General features: G+C 46.1%; 1 protein-coding gene across 20 annotated transcripts in view; it reads right to left on the bottom strand.

Moving 5' to 3' along the window:
• RGS6 (regulator of G protein signaling 6) overlaps nucleotides 1-18,632 on the bottom strand; it is a 634,490-nt gene that overhangs the window by 49,798 nt on the left and 566,060 nt on the right. For all 20 annotated transcript variants that reach the window (XM_004055388.5, XM_004055389.5, XM_031001858.3 and 17 more), the window contains one exon: nucleotides 6,442-6,567. In XM_004055388.5, the coding sequence (XP_004055436.1) occupies nucleotides 6,442-6,567 (126 nt within the window). The remainder of the gene's footprint in view (nucleotides 1-6,441; nucleotides 6,568-18,632) is intronic.

Here is an 18,632-nt window from a genome sequence, read left to right as displayed (position 1 = left end):
CTTCCTATGCAGACTTAACTCAGAAATGCTTTCAGGTCCTGTGAGGGGTTGCTGAGGAGGGGTCAGTGTGGTGGCCACAGGCTCAATGCTGGCCCAGTGTGATCCCTCGGATTCCAGCCTTCTCTCCGCAGGTGGCCTGGGCAGATGCTGCCGCCCAGCTCTTGCTGCTGCCATCTGGTGTCCCCTGCCCTTCCACAGCTCTCTGACAGCCACAAGTCCTGGGTGCTCAGGTCCTTCTGGCTTCTGGGTGAGAGGAAAACAGTCGTGTTCCTTTATCCAGAGTCCAGAGAGGGTGGGGAAGGAAGGGCTTGAAAGGAGCTGTTCCCCTGCCTCATTGTTCAGGTGGGCCCTTGACTTTTGAGCTGGGGCATGGGTCTCCTCCATCTCCCAGGCCTGCCCTAGGTTCTGTAGGGGGCTCTCTGTCCACTCTCTCAGGTCTGCCGTGAAAAGAAGGAAGTGGCCGGGAGGCTTGCCAAGTGAAAATGGCCATCTGCTGGCGAGAGGACCTACAAGGCTTTCTCTGCCTGGAAGGCCACGTCTGACCGGTAGGTGAAAGATGTGGGGAAACTGGCTCTAAAGGAAGAAGCCAGTGTTGGCTTTTCCAAGGACCAGAAGGGGTCAAATGTCCAGAGACGAAGTCAGTGAGGCTTCCTCAGCCCCATGCTGGGCAGACAGGAGAACCAGGTTCACACAGGGAGGCCATCTGGGCTGAATCCCTGGCTGGAAGCAACCTTCTGGGTCAGCGTCTTCCCACGCCCCCTGGGCCCCTGCAACTTCTCACACAAATGGATGACACCTGGGTGATTTCCTGCCCCCTCAATCAATGCCACATGGGAGGTCACTTTCTGTCACCTCTGTCAGCACTGAGGAGGAGCTGCTGAGCCCCTGTGGGAAGGCCCTGAGGATCCTGGGAGCTCTGCAGGCTCCCTGAGGTTCCTGAGGGCTCAGGATCATTTTTGCAGGATGATTTGGGCGCCACATGAAAATGTACATCACTCAGCTGGATATAGAGATGACCGGAGCTGATGGAAATACGAATTTCATAATCAATTTTTTTGAGACAGGGTCATGATCTGTCACCCAAACTGGAGTGCAGTGGCTACATCTCGGCTCACTGCAACCTCCGCCTCTCAGGTTCAAGCTATTCTCCTGCCTCAGCCTCCTGAGTAGCTGGAATTACAGGGGCATGTCACCATGCTCAGCTAATTTTTGCATTTTTAGCAGAGATGGGGTTTCACCATGTTGGCCAGGCTGGTCTTGAACTCCTGGCCTCAAGTGATCCGCCCGCCTTGGCCTCCCAAAGTGCTGGGATGACAGGCGTGAGCCATTGCACCAGGCCGCGGAATCAAATTTAATAAACTTTTATGTAAAAATAAAAAGGTTTTCTTTGTCACATAAAACCAAGAATTTTTTTAAGTACAAGTGAAAACAACAGGCATGCTGGATGAAGAGGAAGGGGAGGGGAGAGAAAGGGAGGGAAGGAGGGGGAAAGGGCAAGAAGGGAGAGGGGGAGGGTATGGGGTAACATTCCCTAGACAGCAGTCTTCTCTCCCTGCACACACTGGGGACTCTCCCTGGCCTTCCGTCTGCCTTGGAGTTGACCTGCCTTGTCTCTCTCAGGCAACAGCAAAACTGCTGTCACAGCAGCATCCTGACATCCCGTATGTGTTTACCATCACTGGTTTTGAGGAACCTTTGTGTCAATTTGAAATTCAGAACAGGCTTTGGTTAATGTTGGCCATCTTCGAGCCCCACAGGCCTGAGCTGGGAACTCAGAGCCCAGGCCACATTCCCCACTGCAGAGAGCCACAGTGGCTCCTCTCTGCACATCTGCTGCCCATGGGAAGCCCCTTGAAGCTTTGGAAGCTTCTGCTCTTATAAAAAACCTGCAGGTACCCCTCCTCCCCGAGGGCAGCAGCAGGGAGTGAAATGCCAGCAGCTGCATCAAATCCATCCATCCTGCACTAGGCCTCCATGGCTTGCAGCAGAAGGGCCGTTGTGACTGGCAGGCCACAAGGACTAATATCTGGGAGACCACCTGTCCTGACCCGCCCCTGGTCTCTGCCAATTATCATAGCTGCAGTAGGGAGGCAGCCCCTGTGCGGGCATTTGATCCCTGTTCATGACTTAGAAATGCTGGCGGGGAAACTAGCTTTTGGAGCGAGGCAGCCTGGGCTCAGATACCACTGGGGTGAAGCAGTGGAGAACAGGGCTGGAGGACCATCCAGGGGCTGCCCCAGTGGGAGCCTCCTTCCTCCCTAGAGGCTTTCAAGGAAGAGGATTTTCTCAAGGCTGGCTGGGTGAGACAAACCATTTGGCCCTTGATCATTCTCCATCCTACCAGGAGGTCTGGGCAGGCCCTCAGTCACCAGTTTACATATCTTTTCATAAACTAGAATTTTCATGGGTTAGAAAATACAGCTTTTGGTTCGCTCCCAGAGAAAAAGCAAACTCCAGGAGAGAAGAAAGTGTTTCTATGCCCTCTGCTGGTCAACCTGAGACATAGGCAGCAGGGCTTAAACTTGGTTTAGTTCCCGGTGGGGCTGAAATTCCGGGGTGCCTACGTTAGTAACCACCCCCAGCACCACTGAAGCTGAGTTCTGTTCACTGGGCAGTGACTGAAACACTGCAGATGGTTGTGGTGTCATGGGAGTCACCTCTGTTCCTATTAATCATGGGTTTGGTAAGTGGTGGATCCTGCTGGGCCTAGTGAACCTTCTGAGGTCTTCCTAGGACTCAGGGCAACTGCCAGAGACAAGAGCTCTGGAGATGAACCTGGCGCCCCACTGTGTTCTCTAAAAATTGCTTCTCCCTTCAGCCGACACTGTGTGGAACTCGGATCATCAATCTGCAGGTTAGAAGAACAACTACCTTCTCTCAGGAGATGTTACAGCTCATAAAAAATGTACGGAGGACACTCTTTGCTGTGGGTTTTGATTTTTAACTCATTCTCTGCTGTGCAGCAGAGGGTGTCAAGCCAGGGAGGACAAAGATTTGTGTAGGGGAGATGTGGGAGAGGGAGCAAAGATGGGAAGGAGTGACTGTCATTATTCTGGGAAAATGCACAAAGCAGGAAGAAGGATGAGGCCAAGAAACTGAGCGGAGCTCCCTGCATCAGAGCTGTGAGGCCCCTGCCTTGTGGACAGAAGCCATGTGCATTCCCAAGACACTCAACAAACAGCTGTCTGTGGGTCCACTCGGTGCAAAGGGAGCCTGCACCCAGCTCAGGTGGGTCAGAAAAGGAGAAAAAGAGGTAGACCCTGCCACAGAGAGCTCACAGCTTCAGCAAAATGTGCTGCTGGTCATACCCCACCCAGTCCACAGAGATGATGCCCCCACCCTCATCTCACAGACCCACCCAGAAGACACTGATCAAAGGGGATGTCAACTTCTATTACGTCATCATAGAAATTGTTCCTTAAAGGATCCAGGGTGACACTTTGGGGCTCCTCCATTCTGCATTCTGAAGCTCTGCTACAAATTCGGCCGCTTGGCTACTTAACTGGCACCCCGTGGGTTGTGCAAGAATGTTATGATCTAAGCAGCCCTTTCACTGGAGAGATGAGAGGAAGCACAGGAGGACAGAGGAAGTGGAGAAGCACTTTGTCATTTACCCAGGTGAGTTCTGGTCAGGCTTTTTCCTGCCATGCTCCAATGCCAGTGGCCTGGGCCCCTCACCAATCCTGCAGAGAAGGGACGACTCCAGCACGGCCAACATGACAGGTTGGCAGGATCCTCAAGTTGTGCCATATTGCACAACTCCCAGGGGCCTCCATGGCATGAGCCACAGTGGAGGTGCATCTGTACAGCCATGCCTGGCCACCCTGATATTTACTCAGTCAGCTCTAAATCCGCCAGCCCTGTGTCACGGTTGGTGCTAAGATGATATCTGCAGCTGAAGGGATGAACACAATGGAATGGGGAAAAGGCTTCCCTGTGATAGGTGACTGAAGAGTCCTACAGTTATGTGATTTACAACTGAGCTACTCTCTCACCCACCATGTATCCAGTTATGCTGAATATCATAAAAATGGAATTTGGGCATCCAGAGAGGATTTTAGAGGCTCTTGGCTATCCTTTTCCTCCCTGCTATTCTATTTCCTTTCCTGTCATGGAGCAGGGGTGACCCTCTGAAGTCTGGATTTCTGCATTCTGGGGGTGTGGCTTAGGCTCTGGCACACGAACACATGCTCACACGCATGCTTTCACCCAAGATTAAATGTAGCCCTCCTGGCATGGGGAAAGGAGCTGGCAGAGGCGCAGGAGGTGATGGCAGGAAGAAGCACTGAACACCTGCCAGGGACACACTCCTTGGTGCACTCTGGGCTTTAAGTGTGATGCATAATTTGTGAAACTAGTCTGAACTGATATGTGGTTCTGGCTACACTCGGGACTTTCTAGAATGAATGCTCTGACCAGGCAAGGTGGCAGCTGAGCCAGCGGATGCTCCTGGGACCCTCACAATGACCAAACTCTGGGTCATTCTTCAAGCTCTCTGCGAGAGTGCAGGCAGCAGAGGGTCCTGAGGCTACTTACGGGCTTAGAGGTAGTTAGGTAAAGGGGGCCTCTATACCGCTCCATCTTGGAGACCCAAGGGGAACAGGTAAGAAGGGAAGATGAGAAGGACTCCCAGGGGTGGCTCATAGGGACCATAGAAGGGGTGGAAACTGGGACTGAGCTGGCTACACAGAGAGGCCACCTGGGTCCATCAAGCTGGCCACAGAGAGCCTTCCTTCCTATACCGAGAGGCTAGTCTGAGCACCACCCTAGTGAAGAGTATTAGAAGTCAAGCCTTCTGTTACAAATACTTCATTAGGCATTGAAATGAAGCTCTGAGATGTGTTTGGAATCATGCTTCAGCACAAGGAAAGGCTCTTGTATAATAACCCAAAATAAGATACTCAACCTTGTCTGGTTTATAACAGACACGTGGATGCCTAGAACAGCATGCTCCATACAGCTAGTCGGCATCTACGTGTCCTCCCAGGACCTTATGGAGGGGGAGAGTCCCACGGCCACCTCTTTCCTCATTTGGTCCTCCAGCTTGGAATATTCTCTCTCCTCCTTCTTTGTCTACTATTATCCTGTGTATTCTTCAAAGTCCAGCTTATGATTTAACTACTTCAGCTTTGATTCTTCTCCTTTAAATGCTTTCAAAATGGTTCTTAGAGTTTACACTCATTTATAGACATTCAATGATTTAATCATTTCTTGTGTTTTTTCCTCAAGGACCTACAAGGTCGTTACAGGCAAAGATCACACATCTTGAGTTGTGTCTCTCAGCAGACTCTCACAGTGCTTGATACAGCACAGGTGTAGCATAAATATCACTTGATTGACGTATGGGACCGATGGTCTCAACTTCAAATAAGTGCATGGATGTTGCACATTAACTTTGGAGGGGCAGTCCTTTGCCCGCAGCACATGCTCTGAGTTTTTAAAGTAATACAATATTGAAACATTATTAAGACATCTTTAAAGAAAACAGCACTGGAAGATGGGTGTTACTCTACTATATAAACCAAAACCTGGTACAAAGAAAAAAGAAAGAGAGAGATTCCATCTTACCCATTAAAAAGTCAGCAGTTTGCTAAGATCACTAGATAAGTCTCAGATAAGTCACATTTTCTGCAGATTTCTGATTCTTCATCTAATACCATAAAAGTCTAAATAAACAAGTTCCCAAATTTTTCATAACCAAGGAGACTTTTCCTTTCAACTCACCCCCTTTTCTTCCTCTCATATTGGACCTGAGGTTTTGAATATCTTATTTTTTTCTCCTATTAAATAGTAATTATTAACACATTTCCCTCATCAAGTATTAGTTATAGACCAATAGGAACAATCAGGTGTTCTCACTGGCGTCAGATGATCAGAGTAACCACTATTTGGAGTCGACAGAAGTCGTTCTAAAAGAAAAAAGCATGTTTTTATTAGCTGCTACTGTTACGTAGCTGCTACAGTTACATCACCAGTTACTGAGTGATATTTACTTTGCTCTTTGAAATTCCGAAATGAGCCCACTGACTCCTCCCTCTTCCGTTTAGCTTCTCAGATATTCAGGACCCCAGACTGGGAAGTTTTGAGGAGAGAGCCTCTGAGATGCCTCTCCACTTGGAAGCTCCCTGGTTCTATGGCTGTACTTAATGAATGATGTTGTCAAATCCGTTTGACTAATTATTATTGAAGACTTATTTCCAATTAGTTGCACAAAGGTCATATAGACTTGAACTGAAACATGCTGGTGTTAGCAGGTGCTATTATGGTGGTGACAGAGTTACATATTTTAATTTGTTCTTCTCCATTTCAACCTCAGCCAGATTAGCTGGCATTTGAATTTGAACCCTGATAACGTTTCATTGAGAAAGAGAGATGGAGAGACCGATTATGCAAATTTCTTCACACACATTCCGCACACAGCTCAAACTTTGAGAGATTTACCTGAGGTTTTCTGAACTGAATTCGGACTCCAGGAATCGTAGAAACTGGTCCCGCCCCACCTGGTCCTTCAATATCTCATCGAAAGAGAAGCCCCATCTTTTTACTCGCTGTTGGCTGGGCTCTTTGCTTTGGGGTGAAGGAAGAAGGTTTAAAGAAGATCAATACCAGAGAAAAGCTTGTGTCATATTCTCTTCAGTGACTCAAATCTGTTTTGCAGTCACTCACCAAAGGGAAACATCTCATATTTAAGGGGCAGATTCTACAAAAGCTGCACAAATTCCAAATGCAGACTTTGGTACACCAATAGTAACCAATGATGAACAGTTTCTTTAAGGAGGCATGTTAAGTGATGGTTGCCGGCATGCCCTTCAAATGGCTGCTGTCTACCATGCCATTGATTAAGCTCCCTGGACCATTCCTATCAATTATGGACTCAACTTTTGACTCTAATTTTTTCACTAGTACTATAACCCAGGATGCTTCATGGACCCAATCTTTCATCAAAACACATTATCCTCCACCTCCCACCCCTTCCTCAATCCTCAGGGGAGAAATTAGGGTCCTGTTTCAACCCAAGTGATGTACAACTGGTCAGAAATGTATTGACACATCCAGAGTAAAGCATATTCTCTTGTTAGAAGCAGAATGTTACATGCACTTATTGATTTAACAACCATGTACAGTGCTTACTGTGTGCTAGACACCGTCTCAAGCATTTTACATCTGTTAACTCACTGAGTCCTCACAACTGCTCTGTGAAAAATGTACTAGTATGATTCCCATTTTCCAGATAGGGAAAGTGAGGTCTCATGGTAGTTTGCCTAAGAATACACAGCTAGGAAGTAATGAAGTCAAGAATCAAATCTAGACAGCAAGGCTCCAGAGGGCATCCAGGTCTTTTTTTTTTTTTTTTTTTTTTTCTTGAGATGGAGTCTCACTCTGCCGCCCAGGCTGGAGTGCAGTGGCGTGACTGTGGCTCACTGCAACCTCTGCCCGCCGGGTTCAAGCAATTCTCCTGCCTCAGCCTCCCGAATAGCGGGACTACAGGTGCGTACCACCACGCCTGGCTAATTTTTTTGTATTTTTAGTAGAGACAGGGTTTCACCATGTTAGCCAGGATAGTCTCAATCTCCTGACCTCGTGATCCACCCGCCTCAGCCTCCCAAAGTGCTGGGATTACAGGTGTGAGCCACTGCACCCGGCCCCAGTTCTTAATTCTGCCATGCTGCATAGCTCATCTTTGCTATGCTGTCTCACATTCAGACTAAAGAATGGGCATTGGTCTAATTCTTCTGGTGTTGGGCGATAAGAGTATTTCCTTCAGCTTCTGTGTTTCCATTTAAAGTTCACTTGCTGTATTTATTTCCTTGGCCCTTTAAACAGCGATAAGGTCCTAACTCACAAGTCACATGCTACAACTCTTCCCTATTCAAGGTGTGGTCTGTGAACCAGAAGAAGAACCATAGGCCCCACCTGCACCTGCTAAATCAGAGCCTACAGTTCAACAAGAACCCTAGGTGATTTATGTCCACATTACAAATTGGGAAACAATGGTCTAGCAATACTCATTTTTCCTCTTTAAAAAATAGATGCATATATTTTATTATTTCCAACAGACAGTAACAGATTAAATCATGTTTCCACTTATTATGGAGCTGACATATTCTCAATACTTGGAAAATTACACTTAGTAAAAAAAAAAAAAAAAGAGAGCTTGTGTGCGGGGAAAGCTTGGGAAAGCAAATAACTGTAGACTGGCGCTGTCCAGTATAATTTCCTGCAATGATGAAAATATTCCATAACCATGCTCTCCAATATGGCAGCCAGTAGCCCCATGTGGCTATTGGGCTGTTGAAAACTGGTTAGTGTGACTGATGAACTGAATTTTAAAATTCATTTAATTTTAAATGATTCAAATTTCAATTTAAATAGCTACATGTGGCTAGTGGCTACTATATTGGTATGCAGCTCTAGACATACCCCATCCAAACCCAACTACTTCTTCACCAACACACATAATCAGCAACAGCAGTATCTTCTAATTACAATGATGATGACCAATAGATCATGAGCTTGGAGGTCAGGGAGCCTCTGGCTTGCAACTCTGCATTTCCAGGCATAGTCCAATAGGGTCATGGTGGTAGACTAACCCCATCAGGTCAAACAATGGAAGACTCTATGAAACATCTCTTCCAAAGTGCCAGGCTAGGCCTTTCACAACGACACATGAAGACAAATCCTGGATTCTCTCAAACACAAGCCACAGACCTAATCAAACTCAATAACTTTCAATGGAACCAAAAATACTGTTTGTGGAAGAATTCCCCTGGGGTTGAGGCTGGCAGTAAATTTAAGCCCCAGAGACTGCAGGACATTGTCTCCTTCTGCCAAGGTCATGCTATGACCAAGGATGGACCCAACCATTTACTCTTTACCAGAGGAGGATTCAGGGCTCTCCAGGGATGGTACTAGTGGCAGCTGTACCTCGACTGAGGTCTGTGCCCATATTAGCAGCTGTAGAAATTCACTCAGACTGTGTAGTGACTGCCTCATGGATGCACACCCACCACCAGTGTCACCCCTTTCTGGTACCCAAGTGGTGAGTCCACATTCATTCCACCAGATTCCTTGGTGGTGGCAAGAGTGGGAGAAAGGCAATTTTTGGAGTGGGCCAGACATCTTGGTGTGTCACTGTAGATGTAGAATCAGAGGGACGCTTAGGACAAAAGTTGGGGGTATCTGGAAAATTGCAAGGTCACAGTTCAGCAGAAATAAATGGGTCTAGAGAGACAGGATACCCTGATGTATTAGTTTCTTAGGATTGCCATAACAAAGGACTAACAAACTGGGTGGCTTAAAACAGCAGAAATTTATTCTCTCACAGTTCTGGAGCCTAGAAGTCCAAAATCAAGGTGTTGACAGGGCCATGCTCTATTGGACAGCTTTAGGGGAGAATCAGGTCCATGACTTTTCCTTAACTTCTGATGTTGGCATTCTTCAGCTTGCAGATGCATCACTGCACTCTCTCTTCCTGTGTTTCTGTGTCTCCACATGGTGTTTGCTCTGTATGTGTCTGTGTCTCTGCTTTCTCTTCTCTTTTTGTTTGAGATGGAGTCTCACTCTGTTGTCCAGGCTGGAGTGCAGTGGGGCAATCTCGGCTCACTGAGGGCTCTGCCTCCTGGGTTCACGCCATTCTCCTGCCTCAGCCTCCCGAGTAGCTGGGACTACAGGCACCCGCCACCATGGCCAGATAATTTTTTTTTTTTTTTTTTAGTAGAGACAGGGTTTCACCATGTTAGCCAGGATGGTCTCGATCTCCTGACCTTGTGATCCACCCGCCTCGGCCTCCCAAAGTGCTGGGATTACAGGCGTGAGCCACTGCGCCCAGCCTGCTTTCTCTTCTTATAAAGTCATCAGTCACATTGGATTAGGGGCCCACCCTATTCAAGTACGACCTCATCTTAACTAACTGCATCTGCAACAACTCTATTTCCAAATAAGTCAGATTCTGAGGTTCTGGGAAAGACATGAATTTTTAGTTGATACAATGTAACCATGTATACTTGGCTTCCCGCAACTATCCATTATTCACAATTGTATTTCTACAACTGGATGATCCACATTTCTTCCTTATTTTCCTAGCACGATTTCACTACTGGGAGTCTGTTCTATTAAAAGCTTCCTAGATACAACTTCCCTATACATATCTCTTCTGTATCACTTGAGTATTCCCAATATCATCCACTTTAAGGTTTAAGAAAAGACTTGAACACGTTGCTACCACTGAATGGCCTCTTATGGTTATAAAATAATTCTGCAAATTAAAATATCTTTCAACATCCATCTCCAGGTGAGTGGTACAATAACTGTCCCTCAGCCAAATTCAAGCAAACAATCCACAGAAGCACAGTCTCTTTACATCCATTGTGTAGCGATATTTCCTTGGGACATATTCTCCAGTAGAGTTTTATGTCAGCATTTGGGTTTTCAAGAGTTTATGTCATTGTCTTTCCAGCTATTTTTTTTAGCTCTTTGAGGTCAGGGACCATATCTCATGTGTCTTTGTATTGAGCATAGGACTTTTCACATGGCAAGTGTTCAGCACTAAAACGAAATCAATTTAGAAATGTGTATAGTGATGTGGGTGAAGTGTCCTTATCCTGACAGTGTTTTCTAATCACTAGCTGGATGCCTTTTTCTAACTCTTATTTGCCCTCTGTGCCTCGTCATTCTTACCAACTTCCTGCCTCCCACTGGACAGCCCAAACCAACACATAGCAAAGCTCTCCAAGGGTATCTGTCTTTCATTCCTGCTGATCCCCCAGCTAGAGATGGAGGAAAGTCACCAAATTGAGGACAAGAAAGCCAGATTCAAAGGAAGCAATTGTCTATATCAATGCTCATTTCTCCAGGAGCTTCATAGTGCTAGGCATGGTGTAAGGAGCTTTTCTTACAGTGCCCTATTTAAATCTTAATATAAGCCAGGGAGGCTGACATTGTATTTAAACATCCAGAGTTCAAAAGAGGTCAGATTGTCCAAGGTCACACAGCTGGTAGGTGGCAGCCAGGACCTGGATCCCAGGACTGCCTGTCTCCAAAGCCTATTCTTTTTTTCCACTCTGTTACCTTGCCTTCTACTACATTTGCCTCATTCAATATCTAAACTAAGACTTGGGGAAGATACAAGCTATCTTCAAAACACTTAAGAATTATGTTAAGGACTAAATATTTGTGTCCCTCTCCAAATTAATACATTGAAATCTTGATCCACAATGTGATCGTATTAGGAGACAGGATATTTGGGAGGTGATTAGGTCATGAGTGGGATTAATACTCTATAAGAGACCAGAGAGAGCTCCCTTTCCCTTCTGTCATGTGAAGACACAGCAGGAAGACAGCCATCTATGAACTAGAAAGCAGATCCTTACCAGATATTGAATTTGCCAGCACCCTGATCTTGGACTTCCTAGCTCCAGAACTGTGAGAAATAAATTTCTGTTGTTTATAAGCCACACAGTCTATAGTATTTTTGTAACAGCAGTCCTAACAGACTAAGACAGAAGTTCATACTGTGAGTGGGAAGCTGCTGTAATGAACAACTAAAAATGTGAACGTGGCTTACAGTGTAATGAATAGAAGCTGGAAGGGTCTTGAGATATATGTTAGCAAAAGCCTAAATTGCCTGGGTGCAGTGGCTCACGCCTGTAATCCCAGCACTTTGTGAGGCCAATGCAGGCGGATAACAAGGTCAGGAGTTTGAGACCAGCCTGGACAACATGGCAAAACTCCGTCTCTACTAAAAATCCAAAAAAAAAAAAAAAAAAAAAAAAAAAAAAAATTAGCTGGGCGTGGTGGTGGGCACCTGTAATTCCCAGCTACTCGGGAGGCTCAGGTAGGAGAATTGCTTGAACCCAGGAGGCGGAGGTTGCAGTGAGCTGAGATCCCGACACTGCACTCCAGCCTGGGTGACACAGTGAGACTCCATCTTGAAAGGAAAGGAAAGGAAAGGAAAGGAAAGGAAAGGAAAGGAGAGGAGAGGAGAGGAGAGGGGAGGGGAGAGGAGGGGAGGGGAGAGGAGGGGAGAGGAACCTAAACTGCTGTAACCAGGCCTTTAAAGGATATTCTGGCGAGGGCTCAGAAAGTAAAGAGGAGAGCTATAAAGAAAGCCTCAATCTTCCTAGATAATACCTAAATAATCCTGAACAGAATACTGGTAGAAATATAGATGGTAAAGGCCATTCTGATGAGTTTTAGACATAAATGAGACATATATCACCAGAAACTGGAGAAAAGTTGATCCTTGTTATAAAGTGGTAAAGAATTTGGCTGAATTTTATTTGGTTCTAGTATTCTGTGAAAGGTAAAACTTGCAAGCAACGAAATTAAATATTTAGCTGAGGAAATTTCTAAGCAATGTGTTGAAGGTGCAGGTTGGCTCTTCCTGACTACTTATAGTAAAACGTGACTTAAAGACAGAATTGTTAAGCACAAAAAGAAACCAGAACCTGAAGATCTGAAAAATTCTTTGTCTATTCATATGCAAAAAATGAGACCACTAGTAGTGTGGCCAAGTGACTGTTTGATAAGTATATTAGTATGGATGAGTCATCTCAACAGAATCCAGAAACTATTCTTCAAGACAATGGAAGAATTGCTCAAAAGCAATTCAGAGTTCATCAGGGCTGCCACTTGCACCATAGGCCCAGAGTTCAAGGGACATGTAGTAGGAGAGCAGAACAGTTTTAAAGGATCAACTCATCTCTTCAATTTAGGTAGATCAGGATGCTCCTGCCCAGTGACTTGGGATGGGGTCCCCATAGAAAGCTGCAATATGGGCTGCACCCAGCAGAGCCATGGTGGACTGGGCTGCCCAGAAGAGCTGCAGGTGAGGAACCCCAGCCTGGGAAAGCCATAGGGACCCCAGGAGAAAGCTGCTGTAGGGCCATCCCACCAAGCTGTGGGGATGATGCTGCCACCCAAATGGGCCTGGAAGACAAGAGCATCAGCCCAGGAAAGCCATGGGTGTATGACTCCAGCCCAGGAGAGCTATGGAGGTGGGGCTGCTGCCCCAGTGGGTCTAAAAGACAGAGCATTGAGCCAAAGAGAATTATTCCTAGAGCCTTAAGGTTTAATGTTTTCTGCCCTGTTGCATTTTGGACTTACTTGGAACCCATTACCCATTTCTTCTTTCCTATTTCTCTCTCTCTCTCTTTTTGAATGAAAATGTCTATCCTATACCTCTCCCACCATTGTAGTTTGGAAGCACATTAACTTGTTTGGTTTCACAGGTTCACAGCTGGAGAAGAATTTGCCTCAGGATGAATGGTATCTTTAATCTCATTCATATCTGATTTAGATGATATTCAGATAAGACTTTGGACTTCAGAATTGATGCCAGGACAAGTTAAGACTTCGGGGACTACTGAGATGGAATGAATGTATTTTGCATGCAAGAGGACATAAATTCTGGGGATCTTGAGGTAGAATGTTGTGGACTGAATGTCTGTGTTCCCCTTCAAATTTATATGTTGAAATCCTGACCCCCAATGTGATGGTTTTGGGAGGTGAAGCCTTTGGGAGGTAATTAGGTCATGTGGAGTGGGATTAGTGTCCTTATAAAAGGACACCCCAGAGCTCTCTTGCCATTCTGCCATGTGAGGACCCAGACATTTATGAACCAGGAAGGAGGCCCTCACCAGACACCCAATCTGTGGCATCTCGACCTTGAACTTCCCAGCCTCCAGAACTGTGAAAAAAAATTTTATATTGTTTTTAAGCCACATAGTATATGGCATTTTTGCTGTAGCAGCCTGAACAGACTAAGACAAGTTATTAGAAAAATTATGAAATAAGGCAGTTCCTTAAAAAGAAAATAATCCAATGTCCCCATCTCAGAGCCAAGGCTACTAAAGAAACAATCATAATTTTATTTAATACCTCAAGAACAACCTGAGGGTCCTGAATACTCCAATGAAGAGTGGTCCAGTTACTTCTTCTTCTTTTCTTTTCTTTTCTTTTCTTGAGATGGAGTCTCACCCTGTCGCTCAGGCTGGAGTGCAATGGCATGATCTCAGCTCACTGCAACCTCCGCCTCCCAGGTTCAAACTATTCTCCTGCCTCAGGCTCCCGAGTACCTGGGATTACAGCTGCCTGCCACCATGCCCACCTAATTTTTGTATTTTTAGTAGAGACGGGGTTTCACCATGTTGGCCAGGCTGGTCTCAAACTCCTGACCTCGTGATCCGCTTGCCTTGGCCTCCCAAAGTGCTGGGATTACAGGCATAAGCCACCGCGCCTGGCCCAGTTATTTACGCTGTATAACAAATGATCCTAAAATCCAGGGGCTTAAAAAAGCCATTTATTTGTCTCTTTCACTCTCCTATGGGTTGACTAGGCTCCACTGGGTGGTTCTCACTTGGGGATCACATGGTTGTAGTTGGATGGCAGCTGGAGGTGGGGTCATTTGGAGATTTGACTGGGCTGTGCATCCAGGAGGGCTCATCACCTAACAGCTGATGCTAGTTGCTGACCAGGAGCTCAGCAGAGGCTACTGACCAGACCGTCTGCACATGGCCTCTCCAACAGCTTGGGCTTCTCCAAGCATGGCAGATGGATTCCAAGAAGGAATGTCTCAAGAGCAAATATTTCAAATGACCAAGGTGGAAGCCACCACAGGGGTTCTGGATTACTGGTTCTCAAATAGTTTGAGAGAGGGAAAAAGGTGCTCCCTCTCTTTTCATCTGGCCTTGGTCTTGGTGTCCTACTTGATGTAAAGAGGGAAGGCACCAATGGGGCCATATTTGGAGATCCACCACCATAAGAAAGGAGCTTGACTAATATTCTGGATTAATAGTTCTGTCAAACTTGCTGTGCATGGGCAGCTCAGGGATGATCTCTGCCTCTCAGCAGGTCAGGTTGGCCGGGAGTGAATGCCTACGGCCAAGCTGGACAAGCCAGGTTCCTTGTAGCTCTTTGCTCATGTGTCTGATACCCAGCAGAGAGGGAGAGCTAAACTGAAGTCATGCGGAGAGAGCAAATCACAAACCACATTCTGCTGACAACACCAGGTTTCATTAGATTCCAGCATCTAGTTAGTGGCACCACCAGAAATACTTTACATATGTCTCCCTGGGACACTCTCCTTGTGGTTTTCAGATGACATAAAGAATTACGTCATCTGGCAACTTTTGACTGACTTCTCCTCAATGAGAAGCCCTGGCGATCACTATTTTCTTTAATTAAACTTTACTTCTCAGAATTTACTCTTTTTCTTTAGGGGTCTTGTTCTGTCACCCAGGCGGGAGTGGAGTGGTGCGATCACAGCTCACTATGTTGCATAAACTTGAGGTGTAGTTTGCCCATCCTTTAAAACAGTTGCCTTTTTTCCCCTCTGAATATAACTTTCTTATCCTTGGACTTCCAGATCGAATAGCTTGTCTGAGAAGGAGAAAGAATTAAAGCACAATTTTCTGCTATTTATTGTATATCCTATGTCACCTTGTCCGTGATTGTATTCAGCTGCTATGGCCATCCTCCATTTGGCTGTCTGTAACCTCCCCACGGCAGACACAGTATATTCTCCACCTTGCAGAATTTAGACATTGTCGGTGACATCCTGGGCCCTGGAAATCATAATGAGCCTGCCTGGACCCCTTCACCCAGCCCAGTGAAGTCCAAAGCCCACCTGAGATTGGCATGAATTCCTAAGGGAGTCCTGCGTTCTCACTGTCTCTCCTTTCCCACAAACCTTCACCCACACCCACCAAACCCCTCCTCTCATGAAGCGTTTGGGAGGGTGGGGGCCTTACAGGAATTTGAGGGTCTTGAAAAATGAGTACATATCGCACCTCCTGGCAGCCTACTATTTCAAAAACCACATACTAGACATTCCTGCTTTTGAAAAGTCCCTGGTCACCTCAATGCTAGGCATTTCCCTGGCCTTGCACAGAGACCTAGTTTTTGTTGGCCTCTGGCTTCTCTCCCTCCCCTGCTTTGCCCTGCCCTTAGTTCTCCCCTCTCAGGAACAGAGAATACATTTGTCTCGTTTTCTCAGCAGGACAGCACAACCCTCTCCCTTTGTTGTTTGAGTCTCTGCCAACCCCTCTGCCCTTAGGGCCTTACTTTCTGCCCCAAGTGGCTTAATGTCCTTTGCCAAGCAAGGAGGAGTTCTGGTGCCAGATGGTAAGATAGCATGTTTTATTTACCTTGCTACATTTGGTATCTTGAGAGCCCTTCTTGTTCAGAACACAGCACATAGTCGACTACTATACATATGTATTGAATTAAACTGAAACCGAGAGAAACTGACTCAATTATTTTATTGGTCATCTTCAGCCTTCGTTTTGCGGACAGAAACCATCCCTTGGCTGGAGTGTGATGTTGGCAGTGATTCCACACTGTTTTTTCCTAACATCACTGCCAGCAACTAAGTGGGTAGGAGTAGTCTGTTGGGAGAAGAAACAGGGCTTCATTTTCACTTGTATCTGAACACTCGATTCTGCCTGTAAGTGGACAGAACACTGTAGCTATCCTAGATTAGGCATGAAGTTCAGAGTCGAGGCTAGAACAACAGGAGTAGAACCAGGGCATGAGTAGTAGGGGGCAGGTAGCACCTCCTTGGGGAAAAAGTGCTGAATAGGTTGGAATAAACCAATAGGCCATGAGACCCCATTTTCCTAAATGATTACATACTTCTTTGCTGACTTTCAAGAACAAAAGAGGAAGTTTATTTTATCATTGTGAATTAGGTTCACACATTTGCCTCTCCTCCTTTCCCAAATACCAATGAAACGATCAAATAAAGAATGACATATTCATTCATCCTCCCTCCAGCCCACACGGTGCCCACTGTGTGCCAGATAGGCCTAGGCGCTGAAATCATTCTATTTAGAAAGGGAAGCAGGAGGAGGATGTGATATAGAACAGCTGGAGGGATGAGGTGGCCACTCTAGATTGGTGGTCACAGAAAGCCCTTCTGAGGAAGGGACACCAGTGCTGAGTGAGACTTGAATGAGAAGTGAAGCCAGCCATGTGAGGATCTGGGGGACAAGTGGCCAAGGAGGAGGGAACAGGCAAGAGCCCAGAGCTCAGTTAAGTAAAAAAAAAAAAACAAAACCCAAAAAAACTAAACACAGTATGTAGAGGCAAAGAAATTTCCTATCAGCAGATGAGAGCTTTGAGAAATTTCAGAAAGGCACGAAGCACATAGACTGAACTTGTGACATATCTGATTGACAGCAGCCTACGATTCCACTGGAGGCATCAGAGAAGAAAATAGCTGAGTGTCCCCAACAGAAGCCTTGGAAAACCCCAAGCTCTGAGCAGCAGGATTGGAAGTGGAGGCAGCGGGTGGCATCAGACAAGGGGCACATGGAAGCAACTCAGGAACACGGATCGGGCTCCACATGGCCAAAAGGGTTTGCTAAGTTAAGGGGGATGTTTCCTGGCCAGCTTCTCATATGGACAGTAAGGCCAGAGGATTGTGTTCCTGCCAGCACAGCACACACACAGAGAAAAAACATCTTGGGAACCAGGGAGACTTTAAAGACACATTAGCTTTCTCCCCACCTCTCATTGGCTTTCGCAGATCCAAGTGGGTTCCACTAAGACCCATTAGTGGAGGGAGAAGAGTAGACTTGTTGGGGAGTACCTTGGTGAGGAAATAGACATCAGAAACTCCATCAGGGCTTGACCCACAGAATAGAACACTTGGCTGCAGGGATGTCACACTAGGAAGGGTGGGGGTCTACCTCCCCAAGACTCCCATTGCCACCTGTCTCACTGTAAGAGAGGGCCCAATCTTTTAATCTGTTCCTGGACCACATACCCAGGACCCAGAGGGGAACCTTCGCAATTGTTCTATGCCCATCCATTCATACATTCAGGTGCAGCCCTGCTCCTGTGTGAACTGCTCAGGGGAAAGCCTGCCGGGGAACTCTGTGAACCAAACCAGGACTTCTTAAACTGTCGTGTGCCTCAGAATGCCTGGGGTACTTGCTCAAGAGGCAGACGCCCAGAGCCACCCCAGTATGCGTGTATTTTTAAAGAGGAGCCCAGGTGATTCCGATGCACAGCATGGCTTAGAACCACTGGCCCATACCATCACTGAGAGCACCCTCACCAGCTACTGATGGAGTCCTAGGCCATGGCTGCACATTAGACTTTTTAAATCGCCCTGATTTAAAAAGGGAGATTTAAAAAAAATGTGGGGAGATTAAAAAACAATGTTCAATTGTGAGAAATTCTGAATTAATTGGCTGTGTGTGAGGACCAGGCATTAGTATTTTTTAGAAACTTCCAGGTGGTTCTAATGTATGGCAGGATTGAAAGCTAAGACCTTCATTTATAAAAATGAGCAGTCTTCCAAATAGCTGGGCATACAAAAAGAATGATCTGCTCTGAGCAGTGACCAGAGGAATGAATGAAACAATGAGCAGAAATGATGATTCTCTAATGAATAACCCCGAATAAAACCAAGTGGCAGAAATAGAGAGGAGATATGAAAATATGGAAAAAATATAAACTATGAAAAAAATCTATATCACATCTCCAGGGGGATTAACATGATAAACACCAATAGAACAGAGCAGGCTACTAAGAAAAGAACAGTCCAAGAAGTATTAAGAAGTCTTGGAAATGAAAAGCTTGATTATCAACCACCCTCCCAACACTCAGTGGGAAAAGAAAAACTC

Source organism: Gorilla gorilla, chromosome 15 (assembly GCF_029281585.2).
Source record: "Gorilla gorilla gorilla isolate KB3781 chromosome 15, NHGRI_mGorGor1-v2.1_pri, whole genome shotgun sequence".
NCBI lineage: Eukaryota > Metazoa > Chordata > Mammalia > Primates > Hominidae > Gorilla > Gorilla gorilla.
Note: the sequence above shows the minus strand (reverse complement) of the source record. Positions and strands in the feature narration are given on the sequence as shown.